The sequence below is a fragment of the Cervus canadensis genome, chromosome 30 (genome assembly GCF_019320065.1).
Source record: "Cervus canadensis isolate Bull #8, Minnesota chromosome 30, ASM1932006v1, whole genome shotgun sequence".
NCBI classification, from domain to species: Eukaryota; Metazoa; Chordata; class Mammalia; order Artiodactyla; family Cervidae; genus Cervus; species Cervus canadensis.
The window spans coordinates 42,083,098-42,109,631 of record NC_057415.1 but is presented as its reverse complement, the minus strand read 5'-3'; the positions used below and the strand labels follow the sequence as shown (position 1 = coordinate 42,109,631).

The window sequence follows — 26,534 nt, the reverse complement described above, 5'->3', positions numbered from 1 at the left end:
ATATAAGAAACATTAACAAGAATTAACAAACTGTAAGGCTCTTCAACTCATTCTCAAAAAACCCCCTTATTTTCAGCTTTCCAAATAGAACATTTGGAAATGTTTGTCATTTCAAAAAGTGACTTGCTAAAATTGAAGTTTTATAAAAATCAGGGACAACATGGATAGCACTTATAATTCCAAACGTGATTAAAATGGACTTAACTTATAAGTGAAAAAGAAACACAATTTTATGTATAATAAGATTTGTCAAAAAAAAAAGTATGTATGAGCCCGTGTTCCTTCACATGAACAGGAATCACACACTATGGACCGGCTCTTGTCTGGCTTCTCTCACTGCGCATGACGACTCTGAGACGCACCCATGTAGCTGCGTGTTACAGATGCTCCAGCGCTCCTTACTGCCCAGTAGTATTCTATGGTATGCTGCCATTGTTCCGTCCCTAAGTCGTATCTGACTCTTGTGACACCATGGACCGTAGCCCGCCAGCCTCCTCTGTCCATGGGTTTTCTAAGCAAGAACACTGGAGTGGGTTGTCATTTCCTTCTCCAGGGGATCTTCCCCACCCGGGGATCAAACTCACGTCTGCTGCATGGCAGGCAGACTCTTTACCACTGAGCCACCAGGGAAGCCCATTCTGTGGCATGCCTGTGTGTGTGCTCTGTCGTGTCCAGACTCTTTGTGACCTCACAGACTGTAGCCCGCCAGGCTCCTCTGTCCATGGAATTTTCCAGGCAATAATACTGGAGGGGGTTGCCATTTCCTACTCCAGAAAATCTTTCTAACTCAGGGATTGAACCTGTGTCTCCTGCATTGGTAGGTGGGTTGGGTTAATACTGGGCCTTCCTACCCACAACAAGGTATATTTCTCCACTGACTCACATATTCCAAGCATACATTATTTTACTTAAATAACAAGTTATTTTAAAAAATGCTTTAAGGGAGAAATAAAAGCCTAAAAGGGAAATTCACCCCAAAATGCTACTGGTGAATTGTACTGTGATATTGAGTTTGTGGTGTATTTTTTTTTTTTTTTTGCCTTTTCCAATTTTTTAAATAGTGTGTTTATAACGCTTTAGCCTTCCAGAAGGGACCTTGCAAGTTTATTTGTTCCTGCTCTCACCGTTTGGCCTGTGCCAGCTTCTTCTCCCAGCTGTCACATTTCTCCTCGAGATCTTCCTTTTGTTTGCACAAAGACTCAGCACACAGCTGCAACGCCCGGGCCTCAGCAGCCATCCGCTCAGCCTCTCGCGTGTCCCTCTCTAGGAGCTGCTTCTGCCGCTCCACCTCCCCCTTCTGTCGCAGGGCTGTCTGCTGCAAACTCTCCAACTCCAGCTTCTCCTAAAGAAGATAAAAGAGGACTCAACTGTACAAATGGAGGCTGTGTGGTTTGCTACCAGTAAAATGCCTTTGTTTATTACCTCCAGCACTTCAACATGAATCTTCTCTAACTCAGACATCTTTTGGTCATGTTGTAGCTTCAATGCTTGCAGCTCATTGTTTTCAAGTTGCAACATGTCCAGAATATTCTTAAGTTCTATGAGAAACAAAGCATGGTCCAGGCTATTAAATGAATGCAGAAACAATTACAAAATGAAACACAAAATAATGCTACTGGCTGATATAACAATAGGTAACAAAATAAAAATATGTTGTGCTGAATTAATGGAGCTAATTAATTACATTTTGAATGAAAAAATCCTTTAAAAGTATTGCTAAACATTAATTTGCTGAAAAAATTTAAACAAATATTCAACAAAGATCTAGTTCTAAAAGAACTTACCCTACCTAAAAGAATTTAAATCAAAATAAACAGAAAAACTTCAAAATCAGTTCAGTTGAGTTGCTCAGTCATGTCTGACTCTTTGCAACCCCATGCATGCCAGGCCTCCCTGTCCATCACCAACTCCGGGAGTCCACCCAAACCCATGTCCACTGAGTTGGTGATGCCATCCAACCATCTCATCCTCTGTCGTCCCCTTCTCCTCCTGCCCTCAATCTTTCCCAGCATCAGGGTCTTTTCCAATGAGTCAGCTCTTCGCATCAGGTGGCCGAAGTATTGGAGTTTCAGCTTCAACATCAGTCCTTCCAATGAACACCCAGGACTGATCTCCTTTACAATGGACTGCCTGGATCTCCTTGCAGTCCCAGGGACTCTCAAGAGCCTTCTCCAACACCACAGTTCAAAAGCATCAATTCTTTAGCGCTCACCTTTCTTTATAGTCCAACTCTCACATCCATACATGACCACTGGAAAAACCATAGCCTTGACCAGATGGACCTTTGTTGACAAAGTAACGTCTCTGCTTTTCAATATGCTGTCTAGGTTGGTCATAGCTTTCCAAGGAGTAAGCGTCTTTTAATTTCATGGCTACAATCACCATCTGCAGTGATTTTGGAGTCCAGAAAAATAAAGTCAGCCACTGTTTCCACTGTTTCCCCATCTATTTGCCATGAAGTGATGGGATTGGATGCCATGATCTTAGTTTTCTGAATGTTGAGCTTTAAGCCAACTTTTTCACTCTCCTCTTTCACTTTCATCAAGAGGCTCTTTAGTTCTTCTTCACTTTCTGCCATAAGCGTGGTGTCACCTGCATATATGAGGTTATTGATATTTCTCCCGGAAATCTTGATTCTAGCTTGTGCTTCATCTAACCCAACATTTTGCATGACGTACTCTGCATAGAAGTTAAATAAGCAGGGTGACAATATACAGCCTTGACGCACTCCTTTTCCTATTTGGAACCAGTCTGTTGTTCCATGTCCAGTTCTAACTGTTGCTTCTTGACCTGCATACAGGTTTCTCAAGGCAGGTCAGGTTGTCTGGTATTCCCATCTCTTTCAGAATTTTCCACAGTTTATTGTGATCCACACAGTCAAAGGCTTTGGCACAGTTAATAAAGCAGAAATAAATGTTTTTCTGGAACTCTCTTGCTTTTTCGATGATCCAGAGGATGCTGGCAATTTGATCTCTGGTTCCTCTGCCTTTTCTAAAACCAGCTTGAACATCTGGAAGCTCTCGGTTCACGTATTGCTGAAGCCTGGCTTGGAGTATTTTAAGCATTACTTTACTAGCGTGTGAGATGAGTGCAATTGTGCGGTAGTTTGAGCATTCTTTGGCATTGCCTTTCTTTGGGATTGGAATGAAAACTGACCTTTTCCAGTCCTGTGGCCACTGCTGAGTTTTCCAAATTCGCTGGCATATTGAGTGCAGCATTTTCACAGCATCATCTTTTAGGATTTGAAATAGCTCAACTGGAATTCCATCACCTCCACTAGCTTTGTTTGTAGTGATGCTTCCTAAGGCCCATTTGACTTCACAGTCCAGGATGTCTGGCTCTAGGTGAGTGATCACACCATCGTGATTATCTGGGTCGTGAAGATCTTTTTTTGTACAGTTCTTCTCTGTGTATTCTTGCCACCTCTTCTTAGTATCTTCTGCTTCTGTTAGGTCCATGCCATTTCTGTCCTTTATTGAGCCTATCTTTGCATGAAATGTTCAAAATACATCAAAAACTTCAAAATATATCAGCTGAAATTTATATATCAATTCTTTTGTCCTTTGAAATATAGATTTCTAAATATTAACTACTTTTTCTGATTATAAGAATATTTGTTCATTACATAAAATTTGAAAAAAGTATAAAAGAAAAAAATAAAAACACATCATTATCCTACCATCCAAAAATGATCACTACTGCAATAGCACTTTGATAATTTCCTTCCAGAAGTTTATGTGCGGGTGTGTACACATAACCACACACATATTTTATTTTTTTAATATTTTGGTGGCTCAGACAGTAAAAAATCTGCCTGCACTGTGGGAGACCCAGGTTCGATCCCTGGGTCAGGAAGATCCCTTGGAGAAGCAAATGGCAACTCACTCTAGTATTCTTGCTTGGAGAATTCCATCCACAGAGGAGCCTGGCAGGCTACAGTCTATGGGGTCGCAATAAGTCAGACATAACTGAGTGACTTTTACTTCACTTAACACTTTAACCGACTTTTTGTTTTTTAAGTTTTTTGGATGTGGACCATCCAAAAATGTGGACCATTTTTAAAGTCTTTATTGAATTTGCTGCAACATTACTTCTAGTTTATGTTTTGGTTTTTTAGCTGTGAAGCATGTAGGATCTTAGCTCCCTGACAAGGATTAAACCTGCACCCTCTGCATTGGAAGGTGAGGTCTTAATCACTGGACTGCCAGGGAAGTCCCCACACACATATATTTTAAAACAAATTAGGACTACTTTCAATGTTTAGTTTTTATCTATTTTTTCACTTTTCTTTCATCAGCATTTTTGCATGTCATTAAATATTAAAATATGGTTTTTAAATTGGTCATTTGTTTCCAAATTTTGTCATTATAAATTCTACTGTAAGTACTCAGCTTAATTTGTAAAACAAGGAAATTAAGGCTTATTTCTTAATAAAATTGAAAAAGAGAAATAAATATTGCTGTGATGTGCATAAATGCTTGCCCTCTCTAGATAACTAGAAACGGCTACCTAGTAAGTTTAACAGGTGTGTATTTTAAGAGTTTAAGACACTGGGAAGTTGTTTGATTTTATAATTCAATCAACAGCCTGTAAGTGGCCTTCTTTCATCACACCCTGTTAGCAATGAAAATGATTGTTTTGCTTTCAGTCAATTTAAATATTCCATTTATAATCTGCTTTTCTTTGATTAGAAATAAGGTTAAACTTTAAACTTACCAGTTTTATGTTTAGATATCTGCCCTAAAACTACCTGAAGATTTTCTTCCTCTTTTTCAATTTCTTGCTTTATAAGTGAAAGTTGATTTTTTTTCTCACTAATCTGGACATTCAGTTCTCCTTTCTGAAAACTCAGTTCTTCCAAAATACCTTTTAGTTCCTATGCAAAGAAGAAAAAAAAGAAAAAAGTCAACCTACCTCTACCAAGTTATAAATAGAAAATACTTAAAAATCAGTTCTGTTATTAACTGTCTCACATATAAATTCTCATTTGAAAACAAGCGCATCTTTGTGTTTTACATTAAGAATAGCACTGTATTTACACTAACATATTTTAGTATAATAGAAGTAAAAAAGTAACATAATATCTACATTTAAAATGTATATGCAATTATTTACTATGGGCAAGGCTGTGTGTCACACAGAAGAAAGGCTCATTCATTCAGATCCATCTCCTGCCCTCAAGGGGCTGTTAGCACCTTTTGGGGAAGTAAAGCCGGGAACAGAAACATCACCAAGAAAGGCTACGGTTCTGCAGAACCTGAGAATGTACAGAGTGTTACCAGACTCAGAAGCGAGATAAACTGCTTCCAGGAAAAGTTGGGGAAGTCCCTTAGTGGCGTGAAGCTGAGCTATGAAAACCAGGTCAGATCTGGGCACTCCCAGAAAGAAAATTCCTGAAGAAATGGCATGAGAAACAGAAAGGCAGAAAGCCTCGGCACATCCAGAAAATGGCATGGAGGGCCCGCTGCACCCAACAGTCCCGGGGCGGCAGAGACCACCAAGCTGGCGGGAAAGGGCGGCGAGATTCAGGAGTTCATATCTGCATTTTGGGGGGAACCAATGAAAATATCTTGAAATAAATCTACAGAACTACAGGACTCCTGAAAACTACTGAGAAACACACCCTGATGTGACTGCACTTCTCAGTCACTTCACTTTCTCCCAATCTCAGCGCTTCCTGGAGGTCAGCTCTTGCCTGGACCATGCTTCCCTGGAGTAGATGCAGCTCCTCCTTCTTATGCCCCAACTGTCTGTCCAAGACAGCCATCTCCTGCTGCTGACCTGTTACCTGCATCGAAGAAAAGGGAAGAATGCACAGCTTGACAGAAGTGCTGAGATGGGGAGTATTTAGTCCAGCCAAGTGCTGTGTGGAGGTGGCAGTCTAATTTTAGTTATCTTAGCTGCAAGAGTCAGGAAGGCCGGGCTGGGGAGTGCAGGCATAAAATGCCTAATAAAGGCCCTGGGCTCACTCAAATCACAGCAAAAACAAGAATATGAGAACAATGATCATCTCTCAGGTTATGGTTTTCAAAGAACTTCCCTATCTGTACTTCATTCCAATTGACACCACCCTGGCAATGAAAGTTAGGCAGGGATTTAAAAAATTTACTCGTTTTATAAATTTAAAACTTACAATTTTAAGGGCAATACATATTCAGTTACAGAAAAGCAGAAAATGCAGATATGTGAAAGGAAGAAAGCAGAAAACATTCACTACCCTCATCAGATGACCATGTTTGTACTTTGGCAGAGACTAAAAATTCAAACACAAATATTTGTACACACATTTAACATAAATGATCTCAGAAAAGATCATGTTTTGAGACTCACTCATTCAATAAGATATCATATTGAACTGAGATTCAAATCTAGGTTGGGCTCTAATCTTATCCGCCAGGATGTATAGCCTCATTCGTACTTTACTACGAATTTTCCAGTCTTTTCCACAAACACGTAGCATTTTTATAAGCGTGACACGAATGGAGGCTCCCCAGCAGCACAAACTGGTTTCGAACGTGGCCACTGCCATACCTGGCTCTTCAGCTTGTCCAGCTCCGCTCTCTTGGCCTGCAGGAGGGCCTCCGACTCTTCTAGGACCTGCAGGTGATGATCCTCAGCGCGTTCTGCCATCTCGATGTCTTTCTGCAGCTTCTGCAGCCTATAAACGCCAGCAGGACTAGAGCAAATCGGCAGGGAGACCGAGCCCCAGGAGCCTCACCCAGCGCAAGCCCTGTGAAGCCGCGCAGAGGCCGTACTTACTCTTCTGTTAGTCTTTCCTTCTTCTCCTTTAAACATTGGAAGTCTGAGTCTTTTGCTGCAACAACTTGGCTTATCTCTTTCAAGATTTCTTCTTGCTTGATTTTGTGCTGCTCCAAACCCTTGGTGTCAGCCTGCAACAATCTGAAACACATCGCTTTATTTCCCCCAGACTCCTTAGACTTGATGTGTTATTTATCCTAAAGCAATTACCATCCTCTTAGAATCAAACTTCCCATTCATCTCACCAGGTATATCAGCGGCCGAGGGAGACTGCCTACCTGAGCTGCTGGCCAGCTTTGACAAGGTTAACAGCTGTCTCCTGAGCTCTCCTTTCTAACTCCTCAGCATCTTTCTCAGTTTGCAACAAATTCCTCTTGGCATCAGTGAACTTTTCAACAGCATTTTTTGTCTAGAAAAGAAACTGTCATTAAAAGCAATTCAGCTGCAATATTCTCTCACAACTATTGGTATTGTAAATTGGCACAACTCTTGGAAAACAACAATACAGAAAGACTGATAAAAATGTTCATTCACTTTGACCTGCCAATTCTCAAAAAAGAATTCAGAAGAACTGCTATATAAAACTGCTCATTGTATACTGAGATAATATAAGACTTGACAAATAATCGATTTGGTAAGTGATAATGCATCAACACATGGAATATTGTGTAGTCTTTAAAATAAGATCACAAGGTAGTAACATGGAAGAATGTTAATGATAAAATGTTGACTGAAAAAATAAATTTAAAGTGGTACAAGCACTGTGAGAGCAACTATATAAAACTATCTTGTCAACAAAGAGAAAGGCTTTGCAAAATTAAAAATAGTAATTTGAGGGTGGTGAGATGGTAGATGATCTTCTATTTAAAAATAATCTGTAGTATTGTTATTTTTTTCACTTAAAAATTATCTAAACCAAAACCACCACCACCTCCCCCCCAAAAATTTAAAAAGACAAGAAAAAAGTGAACAAATAGCTACCCAATTAAGTGGCAAAGAAGTTATTTTACCAAAATCCCCTCCACATTTTGCTTTTGATAAATGTATTCACTTCTGGCCGAGCGGCCCGTCACTGCTGCATGTGAGCGTTCGCTAGCCCTGCTGAGTGGGGGCCCCTCTCCAGTCGCAGCTGCGGGCGCCTCATCTCAGGGGCCTCTCTCGTTGCGGAGCACAGGCGCCGGAGCTCGGGCCCAGCAGCGTGGCGCGTGGGCTTCGTCACTCTGCGCCACGTGGATTCCTCCTAGACCAGGGGCTGTACCTGCGTCTCACACTCCGGCGGGCGGACTCTTAACCACTGACCCCCACAGGAGTCCCTAGAGACTCTGTCTTTACTCTCGATATCATCTTAAGTAAAGTTCCATTACTCAAAGGATAATTTAATTATGAGTGAGTGAGTGAGTGAGTGAAGTCGCTCAGTCGTGTCCGACTCTTCGCGACCCCATGGACTGTAGCCTACCAGGCTCCTCCCTCCATGGGATTCTCCAGACAAGAATACTGGGGTGGGTTGCCATTTCCTTCTCCAAATTTAATTATGACTGGGAATCAATATTTAATACTTCTGAAGTATTTCAAAACCTTCCTATACAAGATTTGGCAAAAACAGCGTTTTTATTTTTTTCTATCAGCTTGGTTTCTTTTTCTGTCTAAAATAAGAGGCTTAAAAAAAAAACAATGTCATGAGAGATCCAAAAATAGCGTATTGTTAGAACTTGGTTGAGCAGTGACTCACTGTTCAGCGAAAACGCCGTACTGCAGTTGCACTCAAGTCAGAGGTGTCTGTATGTGAAGCTCGTCTAGTAAACACTCTGTGTGGATGCAAGAGGGTTTGGCTGGCTCCTGAAGTGCTAAGTATTTCACCACACTTCTTTCCACCTTGGACAGCCAGTTTCGACCAGATTCATCAGCAAACCACTGGAGACAAGTCATTGCCCACTATGGAGAGCCAGCGCGTCTCTAGGCGGTGCTTTGCCTCCGTGTGTGTCAGGGTTGAGCCGGGCACACCCCCTACAAAACGCAGACTTTCTCCTTCCCGCTTGCTCCGGAGCAAGCCGCCTCCCTGAGTCACTTTGGGAGGACGAAGGAGAAGCTTATTAGCCTGAACCTAGCTCACTTCCTCTCTCTCCCAACTACTGATCTCAGTAATCTTCTTTCATACACCACCAATAGATTTTCCTCTGGTCCTGCTCACACCTATTTGCTCTCACAGTGATCTACCATATGACAGAAGAGGCAACTGATCATCTGAAAAGAAGATCAGGACATTTTTCCATATTCTTATAAAGCCACCATTCAGAATTTCGTTCGTAAATCCTTCATTTCAGCTCCTGGATAACAGATTTCTATTCATTCAAATTGGTCCATGTTGAAACAACAATATAAAAATAATAGTTCCTGAGGTGCCCCATATGGAAAAGGGACTTTTTTTTAAACCCTGGAATTCCCGTCTAGCTAGAAAGCTCTTTTGGTGAGGCAGGACATCAGCTGTGTGACCACAGGCTACCCCAGCCTGTGTGAGTTACATCTGTGAACTGGGCTAACGACCATCTAACAGGGTTGCCAGGAAAGTTAAATGAAGAGGTATTTATAAAGCAGCCAACGTGTGGCATACAGGGCCTCAATAAAAGGCAGTCCCTTTTCCTCCCCAAATTACTCTGTGTTTAAGTCTCAATATTACCTCAGGCCAAGAAATACTTGATTTTATATCAACTATCAACTTGGAGAGTAAGCTAAGAGTCTGATTGTGAGGTCCAATGTTATTTTATAAGAATATAAGATTAACCCATTTAATAAACATTACAGCCCAAGTCATTTTTAAAACACACACAGGATAAGGAGGTGGGGTGTGTTGGGACTAAGTGACTTTCAGGAGCTTTAAATATACTACTTCATTTCTTTCACACTGAACAGCCTAGGCCGTTTGCTTTGTGCTGTGCTGGGTCTTCACTGAGGTTCAGCAGGCGCAGCGTGCGGGCTTGGCTGTCACGCAGCAGGTTGGATCTTAGCTCCCTGATCAGGTATCAAACCTGTGTCCCCTGCCCTGGAAGGCGGATTCTTAACCAACGGACCACCAGGGAAGCTCCCCAGCTTAGGTTTTCTCAGCCTGAATTTACAGCTGAGGAAAGAGGAGCTCGGAGACTTAAGTGACCTGCCCAAATCCGCGCAGCCTGACTCTGACCACTGCGCTCTTACGCGCTCCCTCTCTAACCCGTCCTGCTGATGGCAGCGAGCCAGCCCCGTCCAAGCACAGCAGCACACACCTTCTCCGCTGTGCGTGCGAGTTCACTCTCGGCCTCCGCCAGCAGCCGGTCGGCCTCCCTGAGCTCTGCTCGACGTCTCAGGAGCGTCTTCTCCACGCACTCAATTTCATCTACAATATCTTCATGGTGCTTGAGTGACTTTTCTATTTCTAGCTCATTCATAAGACTCTCAACATTTCCATCAATGAAGTCTCTAAAAAAATTCACATACACACACAGAGACAGATTTTAAATGTGACCATATCAATACTTATAGCCTAGTGATAAAAAGATGCACGGTGACTCTAATTTTATACGAGAAGGGATGGGACAGACAGCTCCATCTGATTAAGCTCAAGGTCTATGTATACCTAAGTTCAAGGTTATGTTTACTGTATTTTTACTCAATGTGGCATATTGTTGACAATAAGTGAATAGTATGTATAATGTATGATGCTGCTGTTTTGTCCTTTTAAATATAAAGATTTTTTTTTTAATCAGCACTTAGTCAAGACAATACTGATACTTCAATTCTTCTGCGGTATAAAAATAAAGCAAGCCACTCCCAAGACAACCATCCATTTCCCTCAAAATTATTCTACATTTCTGCTAGACTAAAATTATGGTGACGATATCTGAAAAATCAAAAAGCATAACACAGGATTTAGTAACGCAGGGCTAAAGTCAAAATTGCTTGAAAAAGGGACTATCTATACAGAAAAACATGAAAATAAACTTAACATATTAACAGTTTGTCTTTAAATGAACACAGACAATTTTCACTTTCTTCTTTGACCATTTTTGTATTATCCAAATTCCCCCAAATGATCATTTATTTTTATAACTAGGAAAAGAAGTGGCTGTCCCACTGGCCTACATCCCCCTCAAAAACTTCAGCCTCTCATACACACCTACAGAAATGAAATCACCATCCTGTAAGCCTTCAAACATCGAGTCCCAGCCTTCTCCCAGTGGCCCTTGCTTTTTCCTGCCAGGTCTGTTAGCCACTCTTGCATTTGCTCCTAGAAGGCAGGGACCGTATCTTACCCACCTCAATGTCCTCCACAGGTCTTCCCCCAACCCTGGCACAAGGGCCAGTCTGGCTAAATGGACAAAAACCGAGGACCTGCCGTAACCTGTGGTCTAGTGCAGAAGATGGGCTTCTGCGTAACTGACCCACGCCGCAGACACGCCACTAGCTGATGAGCCCTGTGCCGGACACTGGGGCACAGAGAGGAGGCCCTGCGCCTGCCCGCCTGCCCGCCGGGGTATCTTACAACACAGTGTGAACAGCACTAGGCCCAATCTTGCCAACTCTTAATTGTGGGAGCCTGAGATGAGAAACCTCTTGTATCAGAGAGGATCCCTGACCTTCACCTGGAAAGAAACATTGGAGTTGTGCGGGGCAGGTTGGGAAGCCATTGCAGGCAAAGGACAGTGCATGCAAAGGTGGGGAGGCAGGAGAAAAGGTGGTGTTCAGGGAAACTGCAGCAAAGTACGCAGGGCCAGAACAAACACTGTGCGAAGAGAAAGATGAGAAGAGGAGGCAGGGCTCAGAACCCGGAGAGCAGCATGTCCGCTGGCGGGAACGAGAGCATGCACTCGGGGAGCATGCATGGTCAGGTCTGCAGCCAGGTCAAGGGCAGGACAGCACGAGAGAGACTGGGCCTGGGAAACCTGAAGGCCAGGGCGGCAAAGATGGAAGGAGGGGGCCAGTCTGAGAGCTCTTTGTGTGTAGTGTCAGTGGGACTTGGAGAGCAGCTGGACGCCTAGGGGAGTGGAGGGAAAGGGGAGTGTTGCGGACACCTGGCATGCTTTCAGCTAGGATAATGGGGAACGATGGCCATTCTCCAAGAGGGACCATAAGAGAAGCTGATTTGGATTATCGGCCACGAGAACTTAGAAATCACCATGTGGCTATTAAATTCAATTCAATTCTGTTCCCCAGTTTCATTAGCCACATTTCAAGTGCTCAATAACCACACGTAGCTAAGGCTACTGTCCTGGATGGGACAGATCTAGAACATTCCCAAGATCACAGAAAGTGCTATTGGACAACACTGATTTCGGTTACCTTAATGAACTAACTCATCTGAATTATAAAAATAAAATGGCTAATAATTACTTTCGCTGTTGATGTTTCTGGATGGTTCTATGTAATTCTTCTACTTCGTGCTCTAAGTCTTTCTTCTCTTGCAAAAGGTCATCAATATTATGATGCAGTTCTTCAATTTCTTTCTCAGACTGCCGCTTGGATACTCTCATCCTCTGTTCCTGCTTCTTTGATTTTAAATGCTGTATTATGTCTTCCAATCTAGAAACCTCATTCTCCTGAATAAAGAAAAGAATGCAATACTGAAATATCACATGACCTTTCCCCGTCTTCCTGCCCCAAACTGAGATGAACTGTGGTTAAAGTGGTATCTATGCCCTGAAAATACTGGTAGCTTCCTAAGACTTCAGTTTGAAAAGAAAAATTAAGTCAAGGCAATTTCTTCACATGTCACAGGTGAAATGGATGGACTAATAGATCCTACGACTCTTCTGTCTGTCCAGCTATGGTTGCTTGATAACAGTCACCAGGCACCTCCTGTTGGTACTGTCTGGTCCCAGCGTTCAGCATCTGACAGAGTCACAGACATACACATCTCTCCCTCCTCTGGGCACATGGGAGGGGAGTGGGCTGAGAAGGCTACTTAGAGGAAGCGGTGCTCTGCTGGGTTTTGAAGAATAAATGAAACAGGAAATATCTAAGCTGAAGAAGCAATGTACAAAAAGGAGATATAAAGGCATGCCTGGGGAACCATATAAACAGCTGGGTACTAGTGTAGGGTAAAAGATCGAGTTTAAGAGATTAACAAACGCTGAGCCGACAGAATTGTTACAAGACAGTGTGCACTGAAGCACTGCCGGTTAACAAGAGTAACGGCCATTTTTAACCATGTAAATGCCCACAGTCCCTCTGAAGCTAGGTTGACCGATTAAAATTGGGCTGCTGACTTCACACCCAGGGGCTAGAATCCTTTATCTTCCTCTCAGTTTGTTGAGAGGAAAAGGAAAAAATCAAGAGCTCAGGAAAACATCAGGACCCAGGTGTCCTGAGTTTGAAGGAGGTACTTGTAATGCATTTTATTTCTTTAGTGCCAAAAGCTTGAAAAGTAAGCTAGAGACTAGGAAGGAATCATTTCTTGAATTTAGCCTAGATGAAAAATAAGAAATACAGTAAAATTTATACAAAGTTAAATGAACTACACTGCCTACAAATGCAGTCATTAAAATACTGGTTAAAAATGTCTATGAAAACCATGGGAAAAATGCTTGTAACACTAAGTAGGAAAAACAGAACACAAAATTATGGGCACAGTAAGAAGAGAACTATGAAAAGAAAGAAGGAATAATCATTTACCTCACCACCAAGGGATGATCCCAGGCAAAGCCTTACTGTGTGCTGCTCTTACACGTGTTTACATGTAAACACATGTCTACACGTGTGTGCACAAGTACAGGCAGGCACGCGCATGTGCCTGGTCGCAGAGTCAGACACAACTGAAGTGACTGAGCAAGCACATGCCTATACATACACAGTCATACAGTACTTATCAACAAAAATATACATAACAAGCTTTCTTTAAAAATGACTAATTTCTGGGCTGAAAGCATTTTTGTTATAAAATGGTTAAACTAGGTTCAGAGAGTGATCTGGTACCCTAACTTCTGACCAGAAGAGTATTTTAATAAGAGAATGTTTGCTCAGTTCTAAACACCAGCTTTAAAAGCACACTTCTGGGATATAAGCCACGCACAGGTGGGCCGACTCTAAGGCAGCCTCCCAGGGAAGCAGTGTGGACAGGGCTCTTGCGTCTTCCCACTTACTAGGTTGTGGTGCTCTGGGACGTTGCAGTGCAGCACGCCCACTGGGATGAGGGGGACGGAGAAGTTGGGGGGTGGAGGCCCATATACAATGGGGGCACCAGCAGGAGGCGGGCCATACACAACAGTGCCAGGGGTGAGAGGTTGGCTGTTGCTGGGTAAGGGAGGCGGCGGTGCGTAGAGGGCCATGCCCTGCGGTACAGGAGAGCCGTCGGGGAACACGGTGTACATCATGTATCCAGGAGGAGGCACGAACGGCTGGTCGTCGTGGTCATCTGGCTCGCTCTCCTCGTGGCTCTCTCCTCCACTGTCTGCATCTTCAAACGGAAACACAGGAGCGTGTCTTATTCCCGTGGCTTACTAGGTAAACATGCTTAGCAAAGAACAGCAGCATTCAGGCCAAGATATCAGAGATGCAAAAATAAAATTTTGTAAAAAAGGTCAAAAGCAGTTTTGAAAAATGGATCAAAACAGGGATTCCAATTCTTTTCACTAGGGGAACCCGAGTTTCTCCGACACCTATCCGTTGGTTTGCTTTTCCCTGTCTTCACTCATTCACCACTCAGCAACATTTGGGTGCCTGCCTCGTGTTACACGAAGGCCAGCAGAGAAGCACGGTGGGACCCTCAGCTCCGAGCTCCACCACTCTCAGGGCACACAGCCGCCCCCGGCGGTGGTCGGCTTACTCCTCTCTCCGGTAAGCAGGCCTGGGCACGTTCATCGCTGATGACAGAGGACTGAGCGCACAGCGGGCACTCGGCTTCCTGAATGAACCAGTTCTCAGGGTGCAATATCCCCATTGTACGGATTAACACTCTGAGAGCAGCTAAGTAATCTGCCTAGTATGACACAGCTGCTTAGTGAAGGAGCCAGGAGTTACCCCAGGTCCGACTCTTCCTCTGGGGCTCTGGCAGACAGACCCGTGACACTTCACGTCAGCTGTGGTAACTAAGGCCGCGAGACAGGGACGCAAACTGCCGCGTGCCGGGAGCACAGGTGAGCTGCGCAGCGTGCCCGGGCGAGGCAGCGAGGAGCAAGACTCCAGGAAAAGAGTGCCATCTGAGGACCTGGGTCCTGCTGAAGTCATGATGAGCAGGCGCAGCGTGCCCGGGTGAGGCAGCGAGGAGCAAGGCTCCAGAAAAAGAGTGCCATCTGAGGACCTGGGTCCTGCTGAAGTCATGACGAGCAGGAATAGTTTGGGAGAGAAAAGGAGAAGTAGAATGTTCTGAACAGAGGGGCTCAAACATGGAGCTGAGAGAGAGACAGCGTGCAGCTGGGCATGGCTGACAGGTGGGAGAGCGGCGGGAAGGGGGGCAGGGGTCACTGGCCAAGACCAGGTCACAGGGGGCCTACCGAGCAAGCTGAGAGACTGGGCTGTGCTTTATGGAATTCAGGGGACCAAACGTCATTAACCAGGCAAGAGAAATGCAACTTCCCGGATGTGATCTGACTTACCTTTATTTGCAAACGATTTATGTAACCCGCTCCTGATGGGAGAATAAACCCAGTATCCCGAGGCAGCTGGAGGGGCACCGTCTTCCTTCCCATCCTGCGGAGGTTTTCTAACGGGAGTCGAGGCTGCATACTTCAGCCCGACACCAGAGTCCTTGGTGGCCTGGGAGCTGTGGCTGGAAACCTAAATGCGTGGCAGAAAAGCACAGCACCTCTCAAAAAGACTGATGTGGAGGAAGGTCAGAGTCTACCACAAAGCCAGCACAGAGCTGGTCTCCCTTCCCACATCACGATTCTCACTCTCACAGGGAGAGCTGAGGCGTGGTCACAGGGCCATATACCCTGCACGGGCGTCAGCCTCCTGGCTCCCGTACTCATCTTTCCTAGCGGTCTCTCTTCTTTTGCTCGTTCCCAATGGCCCAGCAGTAAGATCAAGGAAACCAGGTGCTCTCCAGGCCACCTGGGATCTTCGTCTCCTGCGGTGCTGGGAGCCGGGCCTGGCCTTAGAGCTCTACGCTTATGCTCCTTCTCCTTCCCAGCTGCAGGTGGACCCTCCAAACCCTCATCCAGCTCAGGCTCTGCTCTGACCCACGCTGCATCCCCCTGCGGCCCTGGTTGTGCCAAGATGTCTGGCTTCTTTAAAGATCTGGCAGGAGGGTCTTAGATTCTGCTCTTGGGGTTTTGATGAACTCCCCAGGTCCCAGGGAGCCCAGTGGGTTAGGGCTGCTTCTCCTGACCGTGGCTGCCAGCGGATTCCAGCAGGATGTTGCTCTTGGCTCTGGAGGAGAGCCTCTCCTTCCTTCCCACATTCAGGCTGCAAACCTTCGCACTGTGTCACTGAGCACCCCTCAGCCCTCCTCTCCTCCAGCCTCTTCCCTCCTTCACCCCAGTGAGCTCAGACAGCCCCACACAGAGCAACTCACGCACTGCACGTCTAGCCTTCACGCCCTGCCGGACCATTCCTCCGAAACCAGAGCTCTGCACGTCTAGCCTTCACGCTCTGCCGGACTAACCCGCTAAAACCAGAGCTCTGATCATAGCACACACAACTGCAGTTTCCCAAGGCCTACATAATCTAAGTGTAAGGGATTTTGAAGTCCCTTTAAAAAAAAAGATGGCCCCAACCTGCCTTGCCTTTCACTGTTCCCACCCCGCCCTCAAGCCCCGCTAGGCCACCTGCCACGGCTAACCCTACGCTCCTCGTCCTCGCGGGCTGTCCCCTCGCTCCTGAGAGCACAGCCTGTGAGGGCTGCTTAGTGCTCACTTCATGCCCCTGCTTGTGAAGGCTTCTTTCCTAAACATTCCCATGAGATAAATCTGTGATTCTCTGCAACGGGGGCAGAGAAGTCTAGTCCATTGTCAAGTGTGTGTCACTGTTTTCTAATTACACTGGTGTAACTGTGTTCCTCCCCAGCTCATGAACTCTTTCAGGGCAGGGGCTGTATCATTCACCAACGCTTCCCACCAAAGTCTTGCACTTGACCTAGACCTCAGTAAGCACTGAATGAATGTCTGTTAAAAGGAAATGAAATCCAGGTGCCTATTTTTCTGTCTCAGCCTCTGTATAATTCTACTGCCATTTTCAACAGTTTCAATAGGATCTCTGGGCTCAAGTCACTTTATCTCCCTTACAGGATCCTTATTCTAGGACCTCACCACATACCACCTGAGCATGAATGGGCAACTGCCACATTCCTTGGGAATGCCCCATTTCCATCTAAGTATAAACACTTAAGAACCTCAATGCACGGCTTAGCCTAAAATATGTTGTTCTTGACACCTGATCACAGATTTTAGGGAAGGCACCTTTGTTACACTTTCTTAAAGAAAATTTAGTATATATTCCCAACAACACAGACTTCCTACTTTTGATGATGGTGGTGGCATAAAGTACCAATAGCCTCGTCTTTTGAAAGGATCTGCCATGCTGCTGATGTAATCATTGTGGTAAGAAACTTCACATCGGAGTTCAGCAATTTCTTCCAAAATATTTTCAATGCCTCCTCTGTTATCTGTAAAGGAAAGTCATTCCATGAGTTCGGTGTGAATTCATCTACTTCCTTTCTCTCTCAAAATAAAAAAGTGATTCCATGAGAGCCAATGACTCTTAGCTCCTCACAGCTGTCCTTGGGTAATAAGTGTTTGCTGATACTTAAAGAGGGCAGACATGTTCTACTGCTGTTCACTTAGAAAGCGAGCCAGAGAAAGAAACAATTTGTAAACATTCTTTCTTTTGAAAATACAAAAATGAGTCTCTTCTCTCTTTGTAATCCAGTCCCTTGATACTACACTTACATACACTGGAAAAAGTTCCTTATTTATTAAGCTAATTATCATAGCTCTATAAATCAAGCATGGGTTTGATCAGTAACAAATAAATCTGCTAAAGGGAAAAACCCAACAGAATGATCTGATTTTAAAACCAGAGCCCAGTACTTTACCAGCCCCGGTGAGGTCTAGTAAGTTCCGCAGCCTTGAGATGTCTCTCCTCTGTTTTTCCATGGTCTCATTCAACTTCTCGATTTCCAGCACCTGTGAGCTTGCTCCTCGGGTGCCTACCTCTACTTTCTCCATCTCGATTCGAAGCTATTAAAAAAATCACATATACCAAGTTGCCAATAAATATTCTTTTCCGGGTGCACTTCTCCATGCAGTATGATTATAATCCTCTGATTTTTTACTTCTACTTTACTAATGAGGAACTCCATTACTCTGGACATTTAAACCATACAATGCCTGGCACACAGCAGAGGATCAAGCACTGATTGACTACCGACAGTACCTCAAAATTCTCTGAGAGGCCCCTACAGTAATTCAATCGCTTAGGAACTGACAAGGACCCAAGAAGGAGGTGGTCTTACGGGGTCCCGACACTGACCTGCTCCTCTTTCTCCCTGAGGAGAGTCTGCAGGAGTTCGATCTCCGCTTCTGCTCGGGTCAGATCCCTCGCGGCCTGCGCTGCCTTTCTGCTGAACCGCTCTGTCTCCTGCAGGTCCTGCTGGGACGGAGGCGTGGGGAAGGCCCCACTGTACTGCGGGCTGCGCTCTTTTCTCTCTCCCTACCAGACTCAGTCTCTGCTCTCATCAGCTCGCACGCCAGGCTACCCCCTACACAGGAGGTGCCAGGCCCCACCTTGCCTACCCATCACTTGGCAGCCCCCCAACCCTCTGTGGGGTCCAAGTGGGCAGGGAGCTACGTCAGAAAAGCAATGTTAGTTTTTCCTTCCCTGATCTACAGTCTCCCATGACTGGTGGAACTCTGTGGACTGCCTTGGTTAGGCTTTTCCCTCCTACGACCTTCGGTCTTAATCGCATCAGCATTTGCATCCTACAAAGGCTGTGACAGACTTATCTCAGTCAGGACTCATAATAACCCTGTGAAGAGACATCTGATCCTCTACGCATGATGAAAGGGCTGAGGTTCAGAAGGATGATACCTTCTGCTGAAGGCCTGAAGACTTCTGCTTAGGTGTGTGTTGATAGCTACCTCCCTCAGCAGACCCCTACACTCTGAGGTAAGGATGGTATGCTTCATTTGAAGGTTCTTGGGGGACTCACTGGAGCACCATACCCATGGCAGGGCTGTGATGGGGGAAGTGCAATCATCAGGTCTGAAGAGAAACAGACAACTTTACGAAAGAGCCAAAGTCTATAATAAGAGATCAAAAACACAAGTGGCGAGGTGCTCTGACAGGGGCAGCCTTGGTGGACACTTGCTCTGTGCATGGGGACTCACCTCTGCACGCTCCTGGTTAATTTTCATAACGGTTCCATGAAGGGACTTGAGCTGGTCTTTGGCGATGGTGAGCTCAGCCGTGGCTATCTTATCAGAGGCGGCCACAGCCTTCTTTAGTTTCTTCAGTTCTTTATCTAAACCCAGAACCTGCGCCTGAGATTTGGCATCTTCAAGTTTTTTCTGAGATAAAAAAAAAAAGAAAAAGTTAGAGAGATGACTCATTTGGTAGCAATGAATTAAGACGTAAGCCCCATGAGGGCAGAGACTCTGCTCACATACCCCATGCCTAGGACAATGCCTGGTACACAGCTCCAGAGTGAGCTCCAGAGTGAAAAAATAAAAACGTCTCCAAACTGCACAGTAACTTAGAATGAAATCAGTCTACTCAGTCTAGAAGCTTTGTGCTCATAAATCCATTCATCTGTTGGAAAAACATTTCTTGGCACCACTGCCAAGCGATGGACCAGCCCCTTGTGATCACTGGGACATATGGTGGTAAACCAAACAGACTTGCCTGCTGCCCTCAAGGGGCTTATGAGACACACATATTAAATAAGTACTGAGGCAAATGTGTAACTAAACCTGTGATCGCTGCTCTCAAGGGACAGAACAAGGTACCCACCTCTGGGAGAGGCTGGCAGGAGAGGGAGTCAGGGAGAAGAGAGGGGGAGAGACGCGGGGCAGGAGGAAGAATGGCCAGGGGGAGACAGAACGTGGGGGTCTCGGGAGCTGGAAGCAGCAGCACGGTGAGAAAAGGAGAGCGCTCAACGGAGGCCAACCACGCAGCGCCTCAGAGGCGAGGCGTTTGTGTCTTTATCCTAGAAACAACAGAGGCTGCTAGAGAGAAGGGAAGATGGCAGGGACTGACAAGAGTCTATTTATGTTTTGTGTTGGCTGCTCCGCGGAGCCGGTTCCAAGTGGAAATGGGGGCCATCCGGTGGCCGCAGCCATTGTCCAGAAGAGATGACTCGTCATGGTGGAAGAGGGTGGTGGCCCTGGAGAAGGGCAACGTGCAGGTATTCCAGAGAGATTTTGGAGGCAGACTCAGTAAGCCTAGGGAACTGGTGGGTTCTCAGTGAAGCATGAAGCAGACCCCTCACTGGGCTGGAGAGGGTGCGACACAGGGCAGCTGAGAGCGAGCTTTCCAGAGAGAAGCGAGGCGCTGCTGTCGGAGGCTGCAACACTTGTGGCGTCAGCACAGCACCTGGACGGGCGGTTTTTAATTCAGGAATACTCAGCCATGAGTGCAGGGCTAAAGAAAGCAGACAGCTGCTGTTTTGTCACAGAAGATAGGAGAAAGGAGCAAGGAATTTGAGGATATTTGCAAACAACTGTGATAGTGGGAGACCATGGAATTTAAGTTGGACAAGGAAGAAAGTGAAGACAGGAAAGCCATACACCAGGAAAGGTGGGGCTAAGGCACTGGGATCATCTGTAAGGTTGAAACACTGTCAGCGTGAGGGTGCTGACAGCAAAAGAGGCCATGATCAGAGTGGGATGTCTCAGCTCGTGACTTCAGAGATGCTGGGTGCCACTTCTGAACTGGACAAGGTGTGACAAGGCGAGCAGGGGCTGAGGTAGCTTTGGAGAAGTTTAAAAAGAGGCCAGGGAATTAGAGAGAAAAGTGAGGAGCTGAAAAGTCATGTTCCACAGATGTGTCCAGTTTGGCAAGGGGTGTGGAAGGAGGCAAACCATCCCAGCAGCACTTCCGCACCACCCAGCCGCCTCTTCACCCGCGCCTCACGTCCCAGTTCCCTTGTTCCCGCCCACCATGCCCCTCGTCTCAGGCTCCAGGTCCACCGAGGTGCAGCCAGTGGGGACTGTGGATCAGAGCCCTCTCAGCTGCCCCTCGCTAAGAGCAGGACCCCGGCAGCAGGGACTCGTGTGTCTTTCTCTGGTCTTGCCCACCTTCTTCTCTAGCTCCTGGAGTCGGGCTAGAATTCTCTCCTTCTCTTCGTCGGCCTCCTGCAGCTGCAGGTCTGTAAGGCCCTGGATTTCCTCCATGCTTTTTAGATTTTCTTGTAAATAGTGAATCTCATTCTCTAACTGCTGAATTCTTGCTTCGTGTTGCCTCTTGTCAAAATTAATCTGTGAGGAAATCAAGTTTCAAAAATGATGTTTAAGCAAAATATTTTTTGAGCAAAATAAACACCTTCTGGAGAATTGTATTTCATTTTACTAAAGAGTATTAATGGCTTACTGGGGATGGGTTAATCACAACTGTTCTCTAGGATCCATTTTAACATTTGCCTCATCACTAAAATAATTACATCAAAAACTCAGATTCTGGCACCATACTATGCTCTAGCAATGTGGTGTTACTGACCTGCACGTTAAGAAACAGCTCACTTGCTTTCAAAATAAGGAAAACACAGTGTCACACAGAAGCCTGACTGTGGCATCCGTCACCACACTTAGGGCTGCATTTCAGTCACACAGTCTGTCTTACTAGGAGTGAAACTTTACAGCAATTACACTGAATTTTTTTTTTTTTTTTTTACACTGAATTTTTAAAAAATTATATCTTTATTAATTATACCTTAAAGGCATAATTACCTTTATTAAGGTATAATTAATATAACAAACACTCTTTCTTTTTTTTTCTTTTTGGTGGCCATGACATGCTGCTTGTGGAATCTGTTTCCCACCCAGGGATCGAACCCCAGCTCTTGGCAGTGAAAGTGAGGAGTCTTAACCACTGGACCACCCGGGAATTCCCTACACTGTATTTACACGAAACAGTAAGTGATGTGACTTGCTGGACAGCACACGTGTGTTCTGACCGCTCCCCTCCGCCGCCTCCTGCCCGTCTCTCACCCTTGCGTCAAGCGCTCTCTCGCAGGCCTGCCGGAACGCCTCCTGCCCGTCGGCCAGCTTCTCCTGGTGCAGAGCCATTTCTTCCTGGAGTTTTCTTTCCCTCCCTTGGGCTTCCTCTGTCTCCCGCTGGGAACGTGTCAGCATTTCACTGAATTGTCTCTGCAAGTCTGCAAGACTTTTCCCTAAGACATCTGAAGGACTGTGGATTCTGGTAAGGGGGGAGAGGAAAGATGTTATAAACGTGACATTTTATTTTTGACGCTGGACGTAAGCACGCCGGTAACATTAGTACATGCTCAAGAAGAGCTGTGTGGGGCAGCACCTGCTGTCAACCCACAGCAAATCACTGCGCACCTCTGGAGCACCAAGCATTGTTTTATCAGCTGACTGCTGCCACTCTGCGCGCACAGGCCACCTTCAGGCTAACAATGTGTGTTCAAAGCATAAACGTCCATTTCACATTTTCAAAGTAGCCTGTTTTTCTTTAGCTATTTGTTTTCTACTTAAAGTGTATAATGTGACTCAACCTCCTGACCATCTGCAGTAAGCTTTCAAGAATGAGTTACTTGTAAAACCTTTATGTTTTTTAAATTAAATAATAACAAAACGTATAAAAGATTAAAAAAAATCAGTGATGGACAACTTGAATTAAGTAGTCTGTGTCTCAGTCATGGTCATACGATAGGGAGAAAACCTTACAAAAGAAATCAGCCATGCACAATCGCAGAAAGGGGATTTCATCACTGAGGCCCACATTCATGACTCAGCCCACTCGATACCTGGAGGTCCTGACCTTCCATTACCTCATCTCTCCAGCTCCTGATTTCAGTTTTCTCCTTAGTTCATCTACACGAGCTGCCACTTCTTCTGGACGAATCAAACCATCAGCTACATGATAAAGGTGATTCTGGAAATCTTTAAGTTGCTGTTTTAACAGGTTATTGTCATCCTATGGAGGGAGGCAAAATGAAGAGGGGTAAAAGTTAACCAAAACTAAATAAAAAAATACACATACACACACAGCCTATATTATTTACCAAATAATAGTTCTAGTCAACTCCTTTACCAATTTTTTAAAAGCCCTTTCCACTACGGCTAACAATATCTGAATCTACTGATTAATCCAAAGTCACGAAAGATACAAACAGGCATTATGATGTGTGTTGTGGTGATGCAAAAGGAAGAACCTATGAACACTACCTTCTTCTTGCCAAAAACTAAATAATGCAAATCTAAATAAACCTCTATATAAGAACATGTTAATCAACGCCCTGGGGAATGTAGCCAGCAAATCTAGACTACGGGAAACTCTATAGGACAAAGACCTGGTTTTCTTTAGTATGGAACAAAGGTAAAAAAAGAGCAAACCTATAGATTACAAGAGACTTAAGAATCAAGTCAACTAAATGCCCTGTGTACACATTATTTGGATTCCAAAAAACACTTCTAAAAAACTTGTGAGATAATTTGAATATCCTCAAGGGATTTGATGATATTAGGGGGTGACTATAATTTTAAGGTATCACAATGGCATCCATGTTTATGCTTTTTTTTTTTTTCTGTCCATGCTGTGCAGCTTGTGGGATCTCTGATCCCCAACCAGGAACTAAACCCTTGCCACGGCCGTGGAAGCCCAGAAGCCTAACCAAGAGGCCTTCAGGGAACTCCTTTATGCTTCTTTTTAAAGCCCTTATTTTTCAGAGATACATACAGTAGTATGTTATTTACAGATAAAATCAGATGTTTTGGATTTACTTCAAAATAATTCAGTTGAACAGATGTGGGGGTGGGGTGTGGGAGATGTTATAGATTAAATACTGGATACTGTGATTAAATACTGTGTTATAGATAAAGTAAGAAAGGCCATGTGTTGAAACTGTTGAAGATGAGTGATCTATACATTTGGATTTACTTTAGTATTCTATTTGGTATATGCTGGAGAATGTACACAATTCAAAGTTAGAAAAAACAAAAACAAAAAACACCTTCCCGTAATACTGAAGCTTCTCTAATAGCTTACAGTACTCTGTGGGAGTATTTGTTATATGCGAGCATATTTTCACTAACAAACTAGCAAATATATCTAGACCCCAGAATTAAATCCAGACAGTCTCTTTCAAGTAAAAAAACAAAACAAAACAAAACAAAAACTGGTAAAATTTCCCTAAATTAGACAGAAAAATAAGTTCTACATCCTAAGTTCCCCCGAATACTTATATGCTACTTTAGTGATTAATTTTCTTCAAACCTGGTATAATACTGGGTTTTTTGTTTTAACACTGCTAACTCAAATGGTGAATTCAGCATTACAGTGAACATGTCTGTCCACCTGGAGTCTCTTATCTGTAAACTGTCCCTGCCCTTTGCCCCGAGGCACCCATATTTGCATGACTATCTAATCCTGGTCACAGGTGATCTGACCCAAGGAAAGCCAACCCACTGACTAGACAGAAGGCGAGACTCACTCCCCCAGAATTAGAACCAAAGTCCAGCCCAGCAAGTCTGCAGGAGAGCCAGTCCCGTCAAGTGACACAGGTGCAGGGCTGGAGTCGATGCTGGGCCAGGGAGGCAGAGCGGGAGAAAGGAGAGCCGCCTGGGCGGGAGGTTGACAGAGCAGCTCTGGTCACTAGCAAGCTGCCTGTCTCCTTCCTTGAGCTAGCATTAGTAGGCTTTGGCTCACTGCAACTAAATGATTTCTGACAAAGATAAATGCAGAGTGAGTTTAACTTGAACTCCGTATCAGGAGTTTAGAAGGCCAAGCAACCAAAGCACCCAGTTCCAACTAAGAGAATCTCATCGCGTGGACCAGCATTCTGGAAAACTGATCTCAGTTTCTCCTTTGGAGAGAAGGCTCCTGAAGTCCTTTTCTTTAAGAGATATATACTGAAGTACTTAGGGTTGAAATAAAGATGTATGATATTTTCTTTAAAGTATCCCAGCAAAAAAAAAAAGAGTGGACTAACTGAAACAAGAATGGCTGAGTGTTGACGATTGTTTGAGCTGAGTAAACAAAGGGGCATAAGGCTATTTTCTCTCTGATTTGGTAATGATTTGCAAGTTTCCATAGTAAAAATAAAAAATAATCCAATGAATACCTAACAAACACAGAACTCACACAAGAATAGAAAGCATGTATATCTTTTATGATATTCACTTCAGAAGCTGAAATGATAGCAGTAAAAATGAGGTTCCATGTAACTAGATTAAACTTTGAGAAAAAAATATTCTATGCATTGGGAGAAAAGAGAGAATTCAGGTGAGCTTATACAGTCTTACATGAGTTTTCAGAGCGCCCCTCACAAATAAACACAACAACTCTGCCCCTCGGTTTTTGGTGAAGTGGACAGCTGACCCCTCAGTCAGCTTACTGGCCCCCGATCTGGAAACCTGTGTGTTAATCCAGGTACTCATTTTTTCAGACAGCTGTCCTCTTTGAGAATGTTTAATTACCTGGAAAATCCTGTCCACCTGCTTCTCCTGCAGTTTATGGGGCAGGTTATTGTGAAAATAGCTGTAAAATTAATTTGCCAAGGAAAACGCTCATAAACGTAAAATGACTGCATTTTTAATGATATCACTTCTGAGAAGGGGACTGTGAAAGCTTTACAATTAAGAAGTTCTACTGCAACCCGTTCTAGTTATATTCCTGGATAATTACAAAACTATTTCAGTGGAGGAAGAATGCACCGACTGCTTACTTTGCCCAGTCTGGTGATGATGGTGTTATCAGGGGAAATGCAAGGGGTGGCTGCCATCCATCAGGTTACAGTGTTCACTGTTTATGATCAACACAGCCGCCATCTCTTAGCACCATCATAACACCACAAAGGACATACACAGTAATTTCTCAAAATGCTGGGCTCACAAGGGACAGACGCTATGGTGCTATCCTATCTCAAATTCCTTTTTACAAATAGCTTACTGCATGTAAGAGCAGATTGTGGACTGTCTGACTAATAGATGGCAACATCTCTGGGTGTCCCATGTAAGAATGTATCTGGAGCCAACAAGTCCCTACCTGCAGCTGTTTAAGCTGGGTGCGGAGCTCACTGTTTTCTTGTTCTTTTTCTTCCGAGAGCTGGGCTTTTCCCAGGGCGTTCTTGAGGGCTTGTTTTTCTTTCTCAAGTTCTGTTTGTAGAGTTGACTGTTCCAGCTATTGCCATAGGAAGCAATGATACAAAAAAGTAAAATAGCAATAATTTATGATCTAATAAGGCATAAATAAACTGAAGGGACTTAGCACGCATGCATAAACTTACATACACATGCAATCCCATGGGAGCTTTGGTTTTATAATGATTCAGTTTTATGTTTGTACCTCCAAATTAAAAGGCTCAAGGTAGGTTTTTCACAGGCCTCCTTCAACTATTAATACATAAGGAAGGGTAAGCATCAGAATCTCCAGGAGGGAGCCCAGATACCGACCTTCAAAAGCTCTGTGAGGGAGTCAACAATTACTGCTCTCCCTTCCCTTAGACCAACATTTCTTACACTGTGGTCCTCAACCACCTGCATCAAAATCTCTTGGCACGCTTGTTAAACATGTAGAGGCCTGGTCTCCACCTCAGACTTGATGGGCCAGAATTTCTAGGACAAGGCCCAGGAATCTGCATTTAACAAGCATCACAAGTGACTTCAATAACTGAAAGGTACCAATCAGAGATC

General features: G+C 44.5%; 1 protein-coding gene across 3 annotated transcripts in view; it reads right to left on the bottom strand.

Annotated features, from left to right (window-relative positions):
* CNTRL (centriolin) overlaps positions 1–26,534 on the bottom strand; it is an 81,382-nt gene that overhangs the window by 12,686 nt on the left and 42,162 nt on the right. For 2 of the 3 annotated variants that reach the window (XM_043452885.1, XM_043452883.1), the window contains 19 exons: positions 25,888–26,022; positions 22,673–22,818; positions 21,870–22,077; positions 20,961–21,140; positions 19,053–19,232; positions 18,196–18,315; positions 17,759–17,903; positions 17,184–17,329; positions 15,321–15,501; positions 13,869–14,182; positions 12,121–12,326; positions 10,017–10,209; positions 7,038–7,168; positions 6,760–6,900; positions 6,532–6,676; positions 5,624–5,788; positions 4,717–4,876; positions 1,423–1,538; positions 1,125–1,342 (listed from right to left, as the gene is read on the bottom strand). In XM_043452885.1, the coding sequence (XP_043308820.1) occupies positions 1,125–1,342; positions 1,423–1,538; positions 4,717–4,876; positions 5,624–5,788; positions 6,532–6,676; positions 6,760–6,900; positions 7,038–7,168; positions 10,017–10,209; positions 12,121–12,326; positions 13,869–14,182; positions 15,321–15,501; positions 17,184–17,329; positions 17,759–17,903; positions 18,196–18,315; positions 19,053–19,232; positions 20,961–21,140; positions 21,870–22,077; positions 22,673–22,818; positions 25,888–26,022 (3,230 nt within the window). The remainder of the gene's footprint in view (positions 1–1,124; positions 1,343–1,422; positions 1,539–4,716; positions 4,877–5,623; positions 5,789–6,531; positions 6,677–6,759; positions 6,901–7,037; positions 7,169–10,016; positions 10,210–12,120; positions 12,327–13,868; positions 14,183–15,320; positions 15,502–17,183; positions 17,330–17,758; positions 17,904–18,195; positions 18,316–19,052; positions 19,233–20,960; positions 21,141–21,869; positions 22,078–22,672; positions 22,819–25,887; positions 26,023–26,534) is intronic. The other variant, XM_043452884.1, reaches the window with a different exon arrangement.